The 19284-nt window shown below is 44.8% G+C and overlaps 1 protein-coding gene and 1 long non-coding RNA gene across 13 annotated transcripts in view; one reads left to right on the plus strand and one right to left on the minus strand.

Moving 5' to 3' along the window:
* LOC110081139 (methyl-CpG-binding domain protein 1) overlaps positions 1-19284 on the minus strand; it is an 83722-nt gene that overhangs the window by 42151 nt on the left and 22287 nt on the right. For all 12 annotated transcript variants that reach the window (XM_020797604.3, XM_072991292.2, XM_072991293.2 and 9 more), the window contains exons 2-6: positions 17853-18000; positions 14123-14237; positions 13038-13085; positions 10859-11187; positions 6519-6604 (exon numbers count right to left, since the gene is read on the minus strand). In XM_020797604.3, the coding sequence (XP_020653263.3) occupies positions 6519-6604; positions 10859-11187; positions 13038-13085; positions 14123-14237; positions 17853-17962 (688 nt within the window). In that variant the 5' untranslated portion in view covers positions 17963-18000. The remainder of the gene's footprint in view (positions 1-6518; positions 6605-10858; positions 11188-13037; positions 13086-14122; positions 14238-17852; positions 18001-19284) is intronic.
* Positions 229-17220, plus strand: LOC144587093 (uncharacterized). Its single transcript, XR_013542257.1, has 3 exons — positions 229-334; positions 2186-2319; positions 13518-17220. It is a non-coding gene; the product is annotated as an uncharacterized LOC144587093 (long non-coding RNA).

Consider the following 19284-nt stretch of genomic DNA (forward strand, 5'->3'; position numbering starts at 1 on the left):
CATTCATGCAAAAAAGAGGAGCATCAGCTTAAACTTCTCTTGAATGTTATAGGAAATAATTCAACCTAACCAACACGCAACATAACAAGCCTAGGGGGACTGGTCCAGTCCAACAATCCTGAAGACAGCAGCTGAAGAACAGACATGCATGTCAGGAGTTAACTGAAACAACACAGCAAACCAAAGATTGCCAGCCACGGGAGAAATACAGAAGATGTACAGCAACACTGAAGGCTGCAGAGCTCCATGGTATAAAAGGGCCTTCTCCTACATGGATTTCTCAGCCTCTGAAATCCAGGTGGAAAAGCCTGCCTTGTGACTTCTGTAACTGAAGGTATGTATTTATTAAATTTATATACTGCCCCATTAGTGCACTATTCTGGGCGGTTTACAGCAATCGTAAATAAATCAAATAATGTTAAGCTACAAATACACATACACAACTAGCGAGTTAAAAACATTTATCAGATAACACCCATGGCAAACAGCATGGGGTAACGTTCTTCTGGAAACGGCATTCCTAACTTTTGGACTCCCCGTCCAGGAACTCAATGCTGGCTTTCAAATTCCAAATAAAAGTCTTCAATGAGGGGCAGAATCTCTCACTACTGATATTTATGCACCATATATACTCGAGTATAAGCAACCCGAATATAAGCCAAGACACCCAATTTTACCACAAAAAAATGGGGAAAATTATTGACTTCAGTATAAGCCGAGGGTGGAAAATGCAGCAGCTACTGGAAAATAAAAATAGATACCAATAAAATTACATTAATTGGGGCATCAGTAGGTTAAATGTGTTTGAAGATACTGCCCTTCTGAGCTGCGAGACCACTGCCTGTGGAGGGAGGACTCATGCCGGATGCTGCGCTTATCTACTGCTCTATTGCTACGTAACAAGATGGAGGGAGACAGAGGATGGAGGAGGAAGGTGGATGCATAGAATATGCAGAAGGAGGAGGATGTGCCTGTCCTGGAAGCGGAAATGCAGTGCAATTAGCTTGGGTCATTGGACAACCCACAGAGGCTGCAAGCGCCCATAGATTAGTGGGGGAGTCCAGAGAACACTCGCACTGCAGGGGAGCACAGATAATTTTGACACTGACTCGAGTATAAGCCGAGGGGGGTGCTTTTTCAGCAAAAAAAAATGTGCTGAAAAACTAGACCTATACATGGATTACTAGAAAACCACCCTCATCATGATGACCTGGGTGCTATAGAGAAGGGGCTGATGCAACACAAAGCCACTGGGAGAAGTGGGGTGCATTCTGTTCTCTCCTGGCCTTCATGGGCCAACTAAGGCATCAAGCTTTGACCATGTCCCCTAATGCAGCACTCTTTTCACAAATCCTCTTTCTATGTTATTTCCCCAATATACTTGACGTTGTGTTACGAGCCGATACTTTACCACAGTCTATACGAAAAGAGGGTTTTTTTTTTTCAAAAAGAAGGAAAGAAAACAAGGATCCTGTGGTACAGCTACATTCAATTCCAGTCAGACATCTATCACAGGCAGACAAACTCTCAGCTCATTGTTTATATCTGCGTTAAAAAGTCTCTTTGATCACACTTTGAGAAAGAGGGAAGAGAAGAGTGTAAACACAGGATTAAATGTATCCTGTACCTGCAGTAGTGCATTAAATAAGTACAGGACCCAGTTTCTGCAGGGCATGCAACTTCCTGAGAATCACTTTTTTCCTTCTATTTATTGTTAAGAGTACCAGCAACAAGCATAGCATGAGTACTTTGGGACAGTGTCTGATGAAACCTTAGTACTGGAAGGAGTGCAGACCTAGACAAAACTCCTAGAGGTCAAGGAGTTACTTCTACTAGGCAAAAGCAGGGGCATAAGCAGAAAGAAGCACGCGCAAACAGGGCCAGTGTGGTGCAGTGGCTCGAGGGAGACTTTGGAATCTGGAAGACCCAGGTTCCAGTTGCCACTAAGACATGAAATTCACTGGGTGATCTTGGCAATCATTTTCTCCCTCTCAGTCCTACTTCACAGGATTGCTGTTAGTATAAAATAGAGTTTGATACTTTGTTTAAGAATTAAAGCAAATATAAGGGGTTATAGGCATAGACCTAAAATGCCTAAAAGTGTAGTGCTTTTAGCCTCTGTGGCATGAAAACACTGTTGACCACAATTCAATCTGACAATCTCTTACTCCGTTTTGCCTTCCAGTCCAAACACAAGAGATATGAAAACAGTAAACGGGGACAACTAATGGATAAATACATACATATCACTTGCTTACTGGGAGATGTGTGGGATGTCGGCATTGATTTTCTGTCTGCTTATAAGCAATAGCAGAAAAGGTAAAATAAAAAATCAATTTTATATATTCTTATTTTAAGAACTTTGACTTTTTTCCTATGCTTTTACAAGATGGCTTTTAGGGCTTCTAAAGGCTTTTAAAACCACGATGCTTTTATTTTTAATGAAGTATTCAAGAGATATAGTCTCTGCCTATATAGGTTACAAGCTCCTCTATTTTCAAAAATGTAACTTAAAACATTGCTTCTGATATTTGATTGTATTTTATTTTTGGATTTTTGATTCAAACAAAGCTACACCTGTGACTTTTCACAAGTTGCAAGAATGGGTTTTAAGTATTTAATACCTACAGCTTTTTCTTATAACAGTATGATTGTCTTCAATATATTTTGGATTTGCTATTTTTGAATTATGGAACCTAGAAGCAATGTAGATAAAGCTTGGAAAATAACAATTTTGGAACTGCCTGGAATTATTAGAACAAAGGAAAATACTTATACTAAGATACCCAGATGAATTTTGAACTGCTTGTCTCTGTTTAATTTCATTGTGCTGTTAACCCTTTAAAGGGATATTGGCAACTATGATGACTCTAGAAAACCTTTGTCAGGTATAAACACATATAAGCTTCTGTGATTTGCCCTGCAAGCCTGCCTTTAGGTTGGCTTGTAAGGGAGGTCATACTGAGAGCCTCCCAGCAAGGTCTGACAGAACGGTGAGTCAGCCAAGGGTTGAACCTTGAATCTTCTGTCTCTCACTGCTCTTCCCAAAATGGGAAGGAGGAGATCCTTGAGCTCTCTACAGGTGAAAGGAGATAAGCGAGAGCTGGACCATAAAGAAAGCTGACCGCCAAAGAATTGATGCTTTTGAGTTGTGGTGCTGAAGGAGGCTCTTGAGAGTCCCCTGGACTGCAAGGAGATCAAACCTATCCATTCTTAAGGAAATCAACCTTGAGTGCTCACTGGAAGGACAGATCCTGAAGCTGAGGCTCCAGTACTTTAGAGAAGAGAAAACTCCCTGGAAAAGACCCTGATGTTGGCAAAATGTGAAGGCAAAAGGAGAAGGGAACGACAGAGGACGAGATGGTTGGACAGTGTCATCGAAGCAACCAACATGAATCTGACCAGTGCAAGACAGGAGGCAGTGGAAGACAGGAGGGCCTGGCGTGCTCTGGTCCGTGGGGTCACAAAGAGTCAGACACAACTAAATGACTAAACAAGAACAATACAGTAAATGAATAAGGACAGGTTACCTATCAGCAACTGTAGTTCTTCGAGTGTTCATCTGTGAATGGTTTTTTCCACTCCTGTGTAGACCTCTTCAGAACCTTCCCAAGGCTTAGGAAAAAATGTGAACACCCACTCTCACCACTGAACATGCTCTCCACCTCACTGCTTATCCTCATTTCCCCGTCATTCACTGAAATAAAAACAGGAGTTGCATGACGGACTGAGGAGAAGATGAAGTGTGGCATGTGAATTCACAGATGACCACTCAAAGAATTACAGTTATGGGTAAGCAACCTCTCCATCTTCTTCATTGTCTCTGTGACTCACACAGAGGTAGGTTTACAAAGAGTTGAGATGCTGGCACATCTGAGGGTTGGTATGCAACTACTGCCAGCAAATAGACTTTAATAGATGAATACAAAGGCCACTCTGCTTTAACTTCACCAAGAAGAATAAGACAAAGTATAATGGGGGCTGCAAAAAAGGTTCACTTAATGACTTAGCATAAAGAACTAATTTGCTCCACTTGCAACTATAGTAACATCTTGTGGATGGTTTTCTGGATTCCAATATAATTATTTTCAGCAATGGAAAATTCTCCAGGCCATCAGTTTCAGTCTGGCTAAGTCTAGATGATAAACTAATGCTCTGTTCTGCATTATCAGATCCGGTGTTATTGGTGGGTGGTAATTGTCTGATGCCATGAGCTTAAGGTTCCAAATCAGGTTTAAAGTGGTCACTATGGAGCAATGAAAATCACGTAGGCTCTTTGTTGACAAAGTTTTACTATTAAGTGGTGGGTAGTACCACTTTGTGGTATATAGTAGTATATAGTGGCCTCTTTGTCCTCTTGATTGTGAAAGGATCTTCAACAGACCCATAACCATAATTGGCCCATGAGCAGAAAGTGTGGTGTTTCTCGTTGGATTTGGTTGCAAAGGGATTGAGAGTCAGATGACTCCAGAAGATGCAAAAGTTCTCAGATACAGCTCGGGGGGCACTCATGAATCTAAGAATTCCATCTGCTCAGATGACTGGCTTACTGGTTGTCCTCCCCTGCTTTGTATATAGATAATAGAGAATATGATTCTGGACACATCACTTCCATAGATGGACTGTAAGGAAGCGAAGAGACGAGTATGTACCTCCCTGTCTGTTTATGTAGTACATTACAGTGGTATTGTCCATGGTGGTTTTGTAATACTATTTTGTAATGGCTAGAAAAGATTGGTGTTGGTGACTCAAAATCTGAGGATGCTGTTGAAACTGATCTAGCCTGAGTTGTCAGGATCAGAGACTTAGAGGTTGCCCCTGTTCTTGCTCCTCAATGCCAAGTCTATTCCAGCAGGCAGGCAGTTATTGTTGTGATTTGCCCATTTTGATGCCAGGACTGGGGATTTCAATGCCAATCTGGAATCGCAGCAGACAGAATGCTCTGACATCTGTCGATGCCTTCTGACATCCAGTGAGCATGATGCTGAGTCCCCTTATTATCCCATATCGATGAGCATAAGGAACTAACATCAGCTGGCTCTTGGGGAGCGCCTGCATGCTTCCCTCTCTGTACCCTGTGAAAGTCAAAATAGGTTGGTGGGATGTGCCATTCTTGGCCTGGGTAGAACTTTCAACTCCACTGGGTGGGGCTCCACCTCGCACATGCGTGACTTTGCTCCTGCACACCTGCACGACTCCCCCACACATCATAACTGGAACCTAACACAATCACTGCAAGGTGGGGGGAGACAAGTTGCGCAGAGGCAGGGAAAGGCACACACACACACACACACATGTCCCACTTAGAGTGAACCTTGGCTTAAGGCAAGTGCCATGATGGAGTTTGAGAAAGAGATTGATGGTATATTTTTGGAGTTTTGGTTCTTGCCTTCTTAGGTTAGCTATTGTTGGTACCAGTGGTTTTCTGTTGAAACCGAGGTCAATTTAGAGTTGGCTTTGGACACAGACAGCCTGTTCTCAGTGATGGCAGCAAGTAGCTGTTGTGGAGGTTCCAGCTGTTGTGGGGCTGGATGATCTACCGTTTTGGCTGATACCGTTTCTGACTGAACAGTCTCCATTAAGAACTGTTCAGATGGTATTTTACAAATTAAAATGGAAGAAAGCGATGTTGTGGTCTGGAATTTCAAGACCGTATCAACAGCTTGAAGGGACCTTTCCCACAAGTAGGACCACAGTCTAGACCGCTGATTCTTAATTGTGTCTTTCGTACATTTTTTTTACAAATCTGGAAGTTGTGTGTCTGATCTTCATCCAAACAATAGAGGCACCTAGAGTGTCTGTCTAATAGGAGTGTCTTGTTGTTATAGGGGACACACTTTTTATAAGGGCCCGCTGGGTCACAGAAAAACAAATTGGAACAATTTTTTTAAAGGGGAGAAGGACAACAACAAAGAGGTAGATGAAAGAAGACCCCAAAAAAAAAAATGAAACAGGTAACATAAAAAAAGGTAAGCAGAAACAAAGAAACTGTTGTATGAAGACTCTAGACGCCCCGAAGGTGTTTCCTCAGTGGTAGCTAAAGGAACTGAAGATAAGCGGTGAGGTAGAGCATGCACAGGGGGGAGAGTGGGCATTAACTGTTTTTGCCTAAGGCTCTGGAATGATCTGAAGATCTCCACGCAGGAGCGGGAAAACCCATTGGTGTGAACCACAGAGACCACAAAGAAGAAATAAACGGGACAAGGCCACATTTCATCTCACTAGCATTCTTAGCAAGTAGAATCCTACTGTTCTCAGCTATGAAGACAAAGGATCGATCCTCTGTGACACCTCTGTTCTTTTACCACCTTAGACTGGGGTTGTGTCTTCTGTTTCTCTCTCCTGTATGTGGAAGAAAGGCCTAAAAGAACTGTCCCAAATTAAGTGTTTAAAGAGAAGCAGAAAGTTGGAATAGGAAAAGACAACAGAATGTAGACTATGGTGGAAGTAAATGAATACCTGGAATACTAAGCACCTGAATAAAAACTCATGCCTAATCTTGCCACCACAATACCCACCTCTGCAATCTGGACAGAGCCACCGGCAGCGTCTCTGGGTTGGAAGCATCACACCTGGGAACTGAACCTGACAGCTGGCACAGCATCTGGAACAGAAAAAGGGAGAAGAATTGAAAATGACAAAAAACCCCTCATTCATTAAATCTGTCTTCAGGCACAGAACAATACTGTTCACTTGCTGACAGTGGAAGGAATTCTACAGTATAAAGTCCTAATATCTCAGGACCCAGGTACAATCAGGGACTGAATTCCTCCATCTGATCTACCTGAAACATAATATCATCTCGGCAGGCTCTGCTTCTAATGGTCCAGAATAGGGAAGGCCACCAAGGCAGGCCCCTTCTTGGCAACAGTGGGCTGGTTTTGGAACTCCAAACTGGGAGCTAAATTGCAAAGGACAGTACCCAATGCATTTTGAACGTGTTCAACACTGACTCCTGTTTAACAGAAGACTGCAGATGAATCCTCCTGATGGACAGAGTAGGTACACACAGAGCCCTAACATCAGGTGGGCAGCGGGGAGCCCAGATTGCAACCCTCTGTGACAAGGAAATATTGGCTAAAATCTTGTTGCCAGAAGTTATGCCACATAAATATTTTTTTAAAAAAAATGCCAATCCTCACCACCAATGACAAGGTCCTGAGGCTCCCATAGTTACCCTTTCATCATTATGGAAAACCGAAGGATGTGGGGGAAGCCGTTCATTCCAAAAAATCACCACCAGGATAATTTTATCAGCAACTGCAACTTTCAGAAATGAAAGATTTCATCCTCTACCTCAACATCCAAGGGAAGCACAATGTTATGATTTTTTCCCTGTATTTTCTGAATGTTGTTGTTGTTGTTTCTATTCCTATTACTGTGTTATTTTGATGTTGGTCTGTTAGCCATCCAGGGTAGTGGCTCTGCTACTAGTTGGGCAGGATACGAGAAATGTAGACATGTAGGCAGGTAAGTAAGTAAGTAAGTAAGTAAGTAAGTAAGCAAGCAAGCAAGCAAGCAAGCAAGCAAGCAAGCAAGCTAGCAAGCGAGCTAGCTAGCTATTGCCTTCAAGATCATTAAACAGATCAGGGAAGGGAAAGGATTATCTCCACTATATGCTAAGCAGAACCAACTTCCCTTTATTATGATGATGATCAACAAACAAGCAAACCAACGAACAAGCAAGCAACCCAACAAACCTACAGCCCTCAACAGCTTCCCCACAACAAAACAGATTCTACTGGAGCCTTGGGACCTTTGGGGAGGGCCGGATTGGAATGCTGTTATTTCCAAAAAGTCCCCACAGATTATGATGATATCTTCGGCCTTACGTGGCATAATTTGCACAACCAGATTTAAGCCAGCGTAAGGCTAAATTGTAGGATATGCTGAATGACATCTCTGAAAATGGATTTCTCCACATTTATTTACCTTCTAGGTATCAGTGTGGTGTAGCAGATAGAGTGCCAGACTAGGATTTTGGAGACCAGGATTTGAATCCCCTGCTCAGTCATAGGAGCTCACTGTGGGTGTGGAACTGATAAAGCCTCTCCTTAAGTATCTCACTTTCCTTGACAGCCCTATTAGGCTCACTATAAGTCTGTTCTGACTTGACGGCACATAACTATTTGCCTTTAATTCAGAGCTCATGGGATTTGCTGGAGCCAACTGGAAGAGACACTAGAAAAATGCAATCAACATAATCAACAGTGAGTCGCTAGCCCATGCCCTTCTCTAAAGAAAGAGTGTTTGTGCACCTAACCCTAAGATCTAAAAACAAACTTAAAACATGCCACAACAGAAGACACGGCATTCCCCTGGTCACAAGCCTATTTTTCAGCAACTGGTCAGTTGCCAAAAGCCTGTCTGAGTTAAAAATACAGTGGTGCCTTGTTTAACGAGTGCCCCGGTTAACGATGAATTCGCATAGCGATGGCAAAAAAGCAATCTCTTTTGCCATCGCTTTGCGATGTTGCCTATGGGGAAAAATCGCTTTGCGATGTTTTCCCCATGGGCCCCATTTTCCCCCAGCTGAGTGGCGGGAGCCTCCAAAGGACCGCTCCCGCTGCTCAGCTGGGGGAAAATGCCGGCGGTAGCCTCGGAAGGACCCTTCCGAAGGGTCGTTCCAAGGCCACCGCCGGGATTCCCCTTCGGAGGGGGCATTTTCCCCTAGCTGAGCGGGAGCCCCGCTGCTCAGCTGGGGGAAAATGCCGGCGGTAGCCTCGGAAGGACCCTTCCGAAGGGTCGTTCCAAGGCCACCGCCGGGATTCCCCTTCGGAGGGGGCATTTTCCCCTAGCTGAGCGGGAGCCACGCTGCTCAGCTGGGGGAAAATGCCAGCGGTAGCCTCGGAAGGACCCTTCCGAAGGGTCCTTCCGAGGCCACCGCCGGGATTCCCCTTCAGATGCCTAAAAGGCATCCGGACCCCCGCCGCCGCCGCTTGTATCCGCCCCGCGGCCGGCTACCCCCGTCATGGTCGGACTCTCAGGAGTCCGACCATGGATGGGGTAGCCGGCCGCCACGCGGATCCAAGCCACGGCGGCAGGGGTCCGGATGCCTATCAGGCATCCGGGGCTAGGATCTGCCCCCCGGCCGGTTCTCCTTCCATGGTCGGACTCTCAGGAGTCCGGCCATGAATGGGGTAACCGGCCGGGAGGCGGATCCAAGCCCCACCGCCACCGCCGCTGCTTGGAACCGCCCCCCGGCCGGTTCCCCTTGCATGGTCGGATCCGACCGTGCAAGGGGAACCGGCCGGGGGCCGGATCCAAGCGGCGGCGGCAGCGGTAGGAGCTTTGATCCGGCCCCCAGCCGGTTCCCCTTGCATGGTCAGATCTGACCAAGCAAGGGGAACCGGCCGGGGGCCGGATCAAAGCCCCTACCGCCGCCGCCGCTTGGATTCGCCCCCCCGGCCGGTTCCCCTTACTTGGTCAGATCAGACCAAGCAAGGGGAACCGGCCGGGGGCCGGATCCAAGCGGCGGCGGCGGCGGTAGGAGCTTAGATCCGGCCCCCAGCCGGTTCCCCTTGCATGGTCGGATCAGACCATGCAAGGGGAACCGGCCGGGGGCTGGATCCAAGCGGCGGCGGGGGCAGGGGGGTTCCGAATGGCTTCCAGTGCTTCGCCTGGAAGTCATTCGGACACCCCCTACCCTGTCCCCGCTGCCGCTGAGAGCCTTCCAAGCTCTCAAAGGGCTTTCTCCAGGCGAGGAGTCCGGCCATGCCTCCCACCCTTCTCAAGCCGAAGGAGGTGGGGGTGGGGGTGGGAGGCATAGCCGGACTCCTCGGCAGGCACCGCGGCTCAGATCGGATCCGAGCCGCGGTGCCTGCCAAGGAGTCCGGCTATGCCTCCCACCCACCACCCACCTCCTGCGGCTTGAGAAGGGTGGGAGGCATGGCCGACTGTGCTTGCAGCACCGGGCACCTCTTCCGCTGCTGCAAGCACAGTCAGGGCAGCCCTTTGGGAGAAGCCAGGTGGTGGGGGAGAAGGCAGGAGCCGATGCTGTCTTCCCCCCCTCCCCCGAGGCTTCTCCCAAAGGGCTGCGCCCGATAGTGGGGGAGAAAACCGGATAATCCATTCCTATTGGAACGGATTATCCGGTTTTCAATGCATCTCTATGGGAAAACACGTTTCACTTAACGATGTTTTCCCATAGCGATGTTTTTTTTGGAACCAATTAACCTCGCTATGCGAGGCACCACTGTATATAAACTAACATTTTTGTTATGTTCAACAAAAGTAGCAACAGAGGCAGAGATTTTATAGGGCATGGCAAGAAAACCCTTGTGAACCAGAGTGTGATTTCAAAACTGCAAGAAATGCAATTTTAGATTGAAAAGAGAATGCCTTTCATAACTCAGGAAACAATATGCATGGAATGGCATTGCAGTATGCATTTACAAGGAAGGTCACATTATAAACAGTTGCTATTGTTGTTACATGCTGCCAAGTCACCTCTGATGTACGGCAATCCCAAAAAAGGTTTGAAAGGTGTATAACATGTTCAAGGAATGGTTTACCACCACCACTCCCCCATGAGTTTTCATGACCAAGCAGGTCTCTGAACTCAGATCTTATCTAGCACTATACCACAGACTCTTATCTCTGTGTTTGAGCCCCACCAAAATGATGCTTGGGCCTTTGGTGTCCAAACCGAGACAGAAACCTCCAAGGCACACCTCCAAAACTTCTGAGGCACAGCAAAAGATTTGTGTAGTTTAGAAAAAGTTTTCAAATGTGGCAATCAGACCTTGGCAAACCATCTACTTCTTCAAATTGTTTGGTGGACCTCCAGCATTGACCCTGAAGCTTACCAAGAGAAACTAACTCTCTACTGCAGAAAAGGAGCCAATGATATGCTTACGCTACAGTTTCCTCTGGATTGGTCTCTTGTACTGTGGCTTCTCCCCCACTTCCTGGTGCAAGGATGGGCGGGAGATGATTCCGGCGGCGACGCTTGCGGGGCTTTGGCGCCGGCTGATCGGCTGGAGCTGGAGGTTCCTGCTGCTCGGTCAGAACACTGAGAGGGGCCTCCTCCATTGGCAACTCCAGCTTCAGCTTGAGAGGCTTCTGGTCTGGAAGGTCTCGGTCTGGAGGCTCCTCCAATACTTTCAAGTCGGGAGGTTTTTTCGGCAGAGGAGGGGCTGCTGCCAGAGATGGAGGGTGCCTTTTCCGACTCTTTTTGATGTGGGGCTGAGGCAAGAATACATACAATGTTGTCAAAAACCTGCTCCAGGTGACTCAACAAGTGACAATGTATTTCCCAGTGTTCAGATGCTTTCTCTTCTAAGCAGCAGTCTGCAAATTCCCTAGGAAGGACCATTTCTAGATGCAGTGCATGCTGCTGCTTCTCCTTCTTCCTCTGTGCGATGCTTAGACAAACAGACAAAAGGCTTCGCTTTTCCTAATAAAGGTTTGAAACCGTATGCAGCGTGGAAAGAAAGCAGGCACAGAACAACCTGGCCTTTTCCACCCCCTTTCTGTTTCCCCTAGAGCAGGGGTGTCCAACCTTTCACCTTCCCTGGGCCACATTAGAAGATGAAAATTTGGTTTGGGCTGCACATAAATTTGGTTTGGGCCGCAGGGGGGGGGCAGCCCTAGCCGTCCTCCGCAGCCTCGCTCCAAGCGCGCTTACCGGCAGCTGCAATCTCAGACAGCAGAGGCTGCCAGCTTCGACTCTAGTGGCTTTATGGGGCCGGGAGGGGGTCCACCTATTTATGGGGGTGGCGCAATGCAGTCACGCAACCCCCCTCTCCCCTCCCGCTCCTTCTTTCCTTCCCTCTCTCCCCCCTACCATTGTGATGTGCTCCGGCCGCATTCCGGCCGCAAGCGCCGGCAGTGTAACTTGAAACTTTGGAATTTCTTTAAAAAAAAAATTGCACTGGGCCACATTACGAGCCAACCTGGGCCGCAGGTTGGGCAAGCCTGCCCTAGAGCCTTGGTCCTGGGGAAATCGCTCACCAGGCTGTTTTATGGCATTGCCTCCTACCGCTTGAATTTTGCTGCACGAGACTCAAGTGATAGGCCCAAACTGACTAGCTGCCACTGCCACTCTCATAACCTCAACATCAAGCAAACTGATATACCATTTTTTGCAGCATGTAACCTCAGATTCCTTTTAAAGCTGTGTACTCAAAGAACACTGTGAAAGGAAGTTGCCTTAAATTCAAGTCAGGTCCATCTAGCACAATGTTGTTAGCATCAGGAACAGGGACTCGAGTTGTGGGACTAGCTGTCAAGTCAGAGACCTAAGTCGCTCCCGGTAACTTGACTCAGACTTGACTTAGTTTTGTTTTTTGTTTTTCCATGACTCAGACTTGACTAAACAACTCAGAACCCATTCACCCACCCCTCCCTTTTTTCTGGAGAAAAAAAGCTTGTTTTTTAAATAGGGACTCGGACTTGGGACTCTGTATCAATGATTCAGACTCAGCCTTGGGATTCGGGATTCAAAAACTTGCCAACATTCCTTGTTAACATGAAAAGGCAGCCATGGCTGCCTGGTGTTTCAGGCAGCATCTCAGCATTCCTTGTTGGTTTCTCATCCAAGTATTAACTGGAAACAACCCTGCTGAGATTCCAAAATCAAACAAAATCAGTGTGTTGTAGGTGGTTATGGTGGATTAGAGTCCATGATTTACCAAGAGTTATGACTGAGAAGTATCTCTCTCAGCACTTTTTTTTAACCAATCTGATTTATAAGTACAACACAGGGCAACCGATCTATGTTTGAGAATACTGTATGCCTTATTTAACCTTCTAGGATGGTCTGTTTGGCCTTGCCTCTAGGAAATTACATCACAATGAAGATCTTGCATTGGAAGCTTTAAAGCACATCACCAAGGATTCATTTCCCAAGGTTGTTCACCATGGGAAACTTCCGCCCCATTACATAAAAGTAGACCCCCTGCAGCACAAATAAAAAGAAGGGGAAATACCATGTTGATAGCCTTCCTCCCCCTCCCCAAGATGGTTCTAGATACCATACTGACAAGTAAATCTAACAGAGTTCCAGCCTAAGTAGGCTGCATGTGCACACTCACCCTCCAGTGGCTTCCTCCAGCAGGTGGGAGGGGTGGCGGAGCTGGGGGCTGTAGCAGGAGAAAGCAATCATAGGAAAAGGCAATTAGGTTCCAGCTTCTAAAGAGATTGTGCACAATCCACTCATTAACTAACTCTGGGTTTATGGAGTGGGGGATCTATCACACAAGCTGACTCCAGTGGAAGACTTTTTTAAAAGCAACAATATAGGTCTCTCACCTAAGGGATCACCTCCCAATCTAAGGCTCACAGCAATGCTGGGCAGGATTTCACCATCAGTGGCCCAGGCCAGCAGGTAGCGACAGAAAACATCACATCCAAGCATGAAAAACTCATGGGATAATCGTGGGTCTGCTCACTGCATGATTATTTAAGTTGCTGTTGAATTAAATTAATTGTTGTTGAATTACCAGCAAATATCACTGTTTTTTATAAAATGTAACTTTTCTTTATATTACTGTAAACCACTTTCTTTTTCATAGAAAGCAACATAAAAATAAACTTAATGAAGATGATGATGAAAATTGAGCAGTTGCTATCTCATGGCCTATTCTGTTTCACGGGCCTTTGATGAGGATGAAATGGCATACATCAATCTGAGTTCTAAGTATACAGGAAGGAAAGACTGCAAATAAAACACACACAAAAGGTAAATGAAGGTAAGCCTGCCTGGTTCTCCCTCTGAAACCCTTTTTAAAACACATGAAGTGTAGGATTAATTCCAAAAAGAGATAGCTGGACACCTGCTGTAGATTGCAAATCTGACCACAAGACATAGTAGTTGATTAATTTCTACAAAGCTGTCATTAGAACACTAATAATAAGAATAAGAATAAGAATAAGAATAAGAATAAGAATAAGAATAAGAATAAGAATAAGAAGAAGAAGAAGAAGAAGAAGAAGAAGAAGAAGAAGAAGAAGAAGAAGAAGAAGAAGAAGAAGAATAGAACTACAGAGCTGGAAGGGACCTATAGATCATCAAATCCAGCCCCTCTCAAGGAGGCACAGTGAAGGATCGAACTTCCAACTTCTGGCTCCGCAGCCAGAGACCTAAACCACTGAGCTATCCAGCAGTTTAGACAGGTACCTCAGCACTTGGATCAAGAAAAATCCCCTTCTTGAAATCAAAGTCTCTCAGATCCCGTGAGCACCCCAGCAACCTTGTCAGTTCCACTCTGCTGCGGATCTTCTCTCCTCTGGGGCTACATGAAGAGATGAAACAATTAGTTTTTTCAGGAAATCACATTGAAATTAAGAATTCTTCCCTGGGAAGGTGCCAAGGAAACTCTCTCATATCACAAATGAGATGGGGGGTCATGGACCTTCTTTTTTAAGGTCAGGGAAATGAAAGAAACATATAAAACTATGCAGTGTGTTAAAAAATGTACAGAGGCGTTTTTTAATCCTTTTCTTATAAGCACCTGGATTCAAACACTGAAGACAGTCCAAGAAAGGAGCTACATTTTTGTACAGAACACATGGGATTTACTTCATTACTTCAGAAGATGCCAACCAATGTGCACCATTTTAAAAAGAGGAATTGAACAAATTCACTGAGTTATCCACCATTTACCAATGGCTGTTTGTCATGATAGATATTTATAACCTCCAGGCTCAGAGGTGGAGCAGCTCCCTACACCTGCTCTACAGCAACGCAAGCAAGACAGTGCCCTTACATCTCGGAGGCCAACTTTCGTCAGAGGCACCTGGCTGAACACTATGTGAATAAAATGCTGGAATAAGGAGCCCCTCTGGTTTGATCCAAAAGAATTATGCTTACATTCTAAAAGTTGCCGCCACAAGGGAGCTTTTTGTCTTCTGAGAAAGCTTCCCACCTGTTATTACAAGACTTATTTATTTATTTATTTATTTATTTATTTATTTATTTATTTATTTATTTATTTATTTATTTATTTATTTATTTATTTATTTATTTATTCAATTTATATCCCGCCTATCTAGTCACTGCCATGATTGTCAAGAAGTAGACTAAAGGTTGCTCATTAAATATATTATTAATATATTAATTGCTCATTTTATGCATTATTATTGTTATTATTTGTTTTAATCTATATAAAGCATTCAGAATAGTGAATGCACTAATGAGGAAAGAAAGAAAGAAAGAAAGAAAGAAAGAAAGAAAGAAAGAAAGAAAGAAAGAAAGAAAGAAAGAAAGAAAGAAAGAAAGAAAGAAAGGAAGGAAGGAAGGAAGGAAGGAAGGAAGGAAGGAAGGAAGGAAGGAAGGAAGGAAGGAAGGTAGGTAGGTTGGTTTACTGGTGGCAGATATAAGCTAAAAACTGTATTTTAGCTAAGTAGGAGTATTTTGGATGAAGGAGGGGGGTATCTAATACTCTGAAAAGCAAAACAATAAAGAGGAACGCCACACCTTTTAAACTAACTGTTATAGCACAAGCTTTCATGGACACACAGCCCATTTCCCAAAATGAAAAGAGTGAAGTGTTGAGGATTTAAACAGACACACAGTACCTTTGGTTGGAACTGGTATAGTAGCTTGATATCAGATTTTGAATAAGCAATTATGAGCAGTGACATTTATATCAACAAAAATATTCTGCCGGTCAATGCCCATTTTATAATAAACCTACAGCAAAGACCATAGTTAATGCTCGTATAACAGTGATCATCGTAGACATTATGTGTTGCATATTATGTGTTGCATTGACTCATGTGATGCAGCATGTAACAAAGAATAAGCAGAATATAACTATATGACATCAAATCAATTCTGATTTAAAATAATCCTTTCCAGGCTTTTTTAGGTATAAAGTATTCAGGTTTACCATTCCCTCCTCCTGGGCAATGCTCTGAGACTGTGAAGCTTGCCCAAGGCCACACAGGCTGCCTCTACTCCCAGGAAACACAATAAGGAAGTAAACTTCTGACCTCTGGCTCTGCAAAAATTAACTCACTGACCTTTCTGGCCAGAATGAAACAAATCATGCCTATTATGATTTTCAATTTGAATCTCAATTTGCCTCTAAAAGTTGTAACATTATTGTTTCACCAGTCTAAATACACACACACAAAAATTGGCCAGACAAATACAACTCCCCCTGTGGCAACCACTATCTTGCAAAGTCATAAGCAAAGTTATCGTCCTGTCCCTCCCAAGGAATATAAACATAAAGTCACCTGCTGCAAGATTCAATTCGGTTTCCAAATCTATCTTTCCCACACTCCCAGAGCCCTTAAAGAGATAACATCTGGAAGTTTACAAATGCTTAAGATGTATATTGGGAAAGACCGGTGCTTTTACTTTGTTTTCCCTTTCTACTGAAACCAAGCTTTCCCGCCAGAAACATCTAATCTGGGAACGTTACAAGATGATTCTAAATCTCCCGATACACATGTTTCCCACGCATGGGAAGGCAGTTGTTCGGCCAAATGTTTCACCCACAAAAGAAGAGTAATGGTAATGCTGATAATAATACTTCAGTGGATCGGCATTTTTACTATCAGCCAGTTTCTAAGTCCACTCAAATTCCTTTTGATCAGAAGAACAGCCAGGAATATAATCACCAAATGCAAAGGGCAATAAGAGATTGTGCATCATGTTTACCAACATGTCCCTAATTATGCTGCACTTTGGGTGTTTTAAATTGTAGGGTGCAATCTGGGCTCAAAAACATGCTGTAAGAATAATAAATAGTACAGTAACCCATCAGGCTTCAGTGACAAGCAAAATATATGACATTTATGCCACATTTTCCCTTATAATTATATTCTCTTAGTAATTCCTACAACAACCCAATAGAGTATACTTGCATTATGTCCATACTACTGATTATTTGTAGCAGACAGCGGGCAGTAGTTAGTGTATTCTAGGCTGAGGAGAAATTAGGTCTAAAGGTAAGTGGTAAACAATTAATTACTAAATGTATTAAATTCAAGTGGTACACCAAGCAATTTAAAAAGACAAAACACTTCGAAAGAACGGGCATGCAAAAAGGAGGAAAATGAGACAAACAAGAACAATAATAAGCAATAGTAGTCAGCATTGTATATTTCTAAGAGTGGAACAAGGAAATATTTGGATAGCAGAAGCAACAATTTTGTTTTCTTGTGTTAAGTGGGAAAGGAAAAGGTAAGCAGAAAAGGAAAATTAAAAAGTGTTCATCAAACGTATCTCAGTGTTTCTTCAGTTGTTTCCAAATAGCCATAAAAGCCAAAATGCCTTTTTCTTCCCAAAGACTACTAGACAAGTCAGGAAGGAGGTGACAGCCAACCCCCTTATCCGGGATGAGACTTAATGGGACAGAGGAATTCTTCCTACATCTTACACCAAGGATAAAGGTAAAGGTTCCCCTTGACATTTAGTCCAGTCGTGTCCAAATCTAGAGCACAGTGCTCATGCCCGTTTCCAAGCCATAGAGCCAGCGTTTTGTCCGAAGACAGTTTCCATGGTCACGTGGCCTGCACAACTAGACACGGAACGCCATTACTTTCCCACCGAGGTGGTACCTATTTATCTACTTACATTTGCATGTTTTCGAATTGCTAGGTTGGCAGGAGCTGGGACAAGCAACAGGAGCTCACTCCATCGTGTGGATTCAATCTTACGATGGCGGGTCTTCTGACCCTGCAGCATAGAGGCTTCTGCAGTTGAACCCACAACACCACCACATCCCTTCCAAGGATAAGAACCTTCAAAATGTTTTCAAAGACAACTCCCACAATCACTTACCATGGATGATGCTAAATAGAGTCTTTTGGAGGCATCTGAAGTCCTCCTCCCATGCATTGTTGGGCACTTTTTCCAGATTTAAACACACATATGGGGGGAGGGAGAGCATTACCTCATGTAATAGGTGTCAGATTGTCCAGGTCTCGTTCCATTTTTTCGCAAGACTTCGCGGCGCTGCCAGCCAGGCCCTAGTGAAGGGCAATCCACCCAGCCCTCGGTCATGTTGCCAAGCCAAGGAAGGAGAGACTATGAGATGAACACTGTGGGAGGAAAGTGCGAAACAGAGAGGTTGCATGTAGCTATGGTACCAAACAAAATATCCTCAATACCAGAGGTCCCCCAATCCCCGGTCCATGGACCAGTGCCAGTCCATGGCCTCAGCCAAACCAGGTCGCGAACACAGACCTCCCACCCCCCGCATGCACTCACCCCCGCACAGCTTGTTTATTTATTATTTACAGTATTTATTTATTTGGTTTATATCCCACCCATCTGGTCTAAAAGACCACTCTAGGTGGCTTCCAATATAGTAAAAACAGTGAAATAATACAAAAAATACAAAATTTTACATAAATCATACTGTAATAAACACAATATGATAGAATAGAAAATACATAAGGAGAGAATAAACAGAAAAGTCAGATATTAACTGGAGGGAAGGCCTGAATGTATAGCCATGTTTTTAATTGACTTTTAAAAGTGCCCAAAGTGGGGGCGGCGCGGATCTCAGGAGGGGGATTGTTCCAAAGGCGAGACGCCACCGCCGAGAAGGCCCGGTTTCGTATATTTTCCTTCCTGGCCTCTCTCGGTGTCAGGCTCCTCAGCCTCACCTCCTGGCTCACACAGGTGATTTTAAAAATGCTACGAATTGGTCCGGTGAAAAACAAAGAGGAGGCCTACCCGGACCAATTCCAGATAGGTCTATACGGAATATTTCCGCCTGATTTGAAGCTTTGCTTATCCAGTTAGCGAAGTATGATCGACAAGCAGCCTTTACCTTGTTTGCACCCTCACGCGCGCTCCAGCGTGCCCATGCGAGCGCCATGCCACCGTTTGTGCATGTGCACAAGCGCGCGCACGCACAAGTGCTGTGCCATTGTTTTAGCATGTGCACCAGCGTGCTCGTTCGCACATGCGCACAAGCACAGGGGCTGCCCCGTCTTCCCCAGCCAGTCTGCGGGGTGAAAAAGGTCGGGGACCCCTGCTCAATACCACCTGAAATGGCCAAACATATCACAGAGCTGGAATGCAGACAACGGAGAGCAAGAAAGGGGGTGGGGGTGGGGAATCAGACCAACTGCCATTAACATGATGAACAGACAAAATGGCAACATAGATATAAAATTTCGCATCCTGAGAACATTGTGTAGATTTCCCTTGAGAGCAGGAAATTTCTAGTCCTTATGCCTACTTGTTCCAAAGATATGAAGTCACTAGGCCTCAAAGACCAGTGGCGCCTTAGAGGCCTGAAGAAGGTAAGAGCAGAGACCAAAGAGATTTATTGCCTCCCACAAGTCCTTAATCATCTACCATGACTACAACTC

This window comes from Pogona vitticeps, chromosome 2 (genome assembly GCF_051106095.1).
Source record: "Pogona vitticeps strain Pit_001003342236 chromosome 2, PviZW2.1, whole genome shotgun sequence".
NCBI lineage: Eukaryota > Metazoa > Chordata > Lepidosauria > Squamata > Agamidae > Pogona > Pogona vitticeps.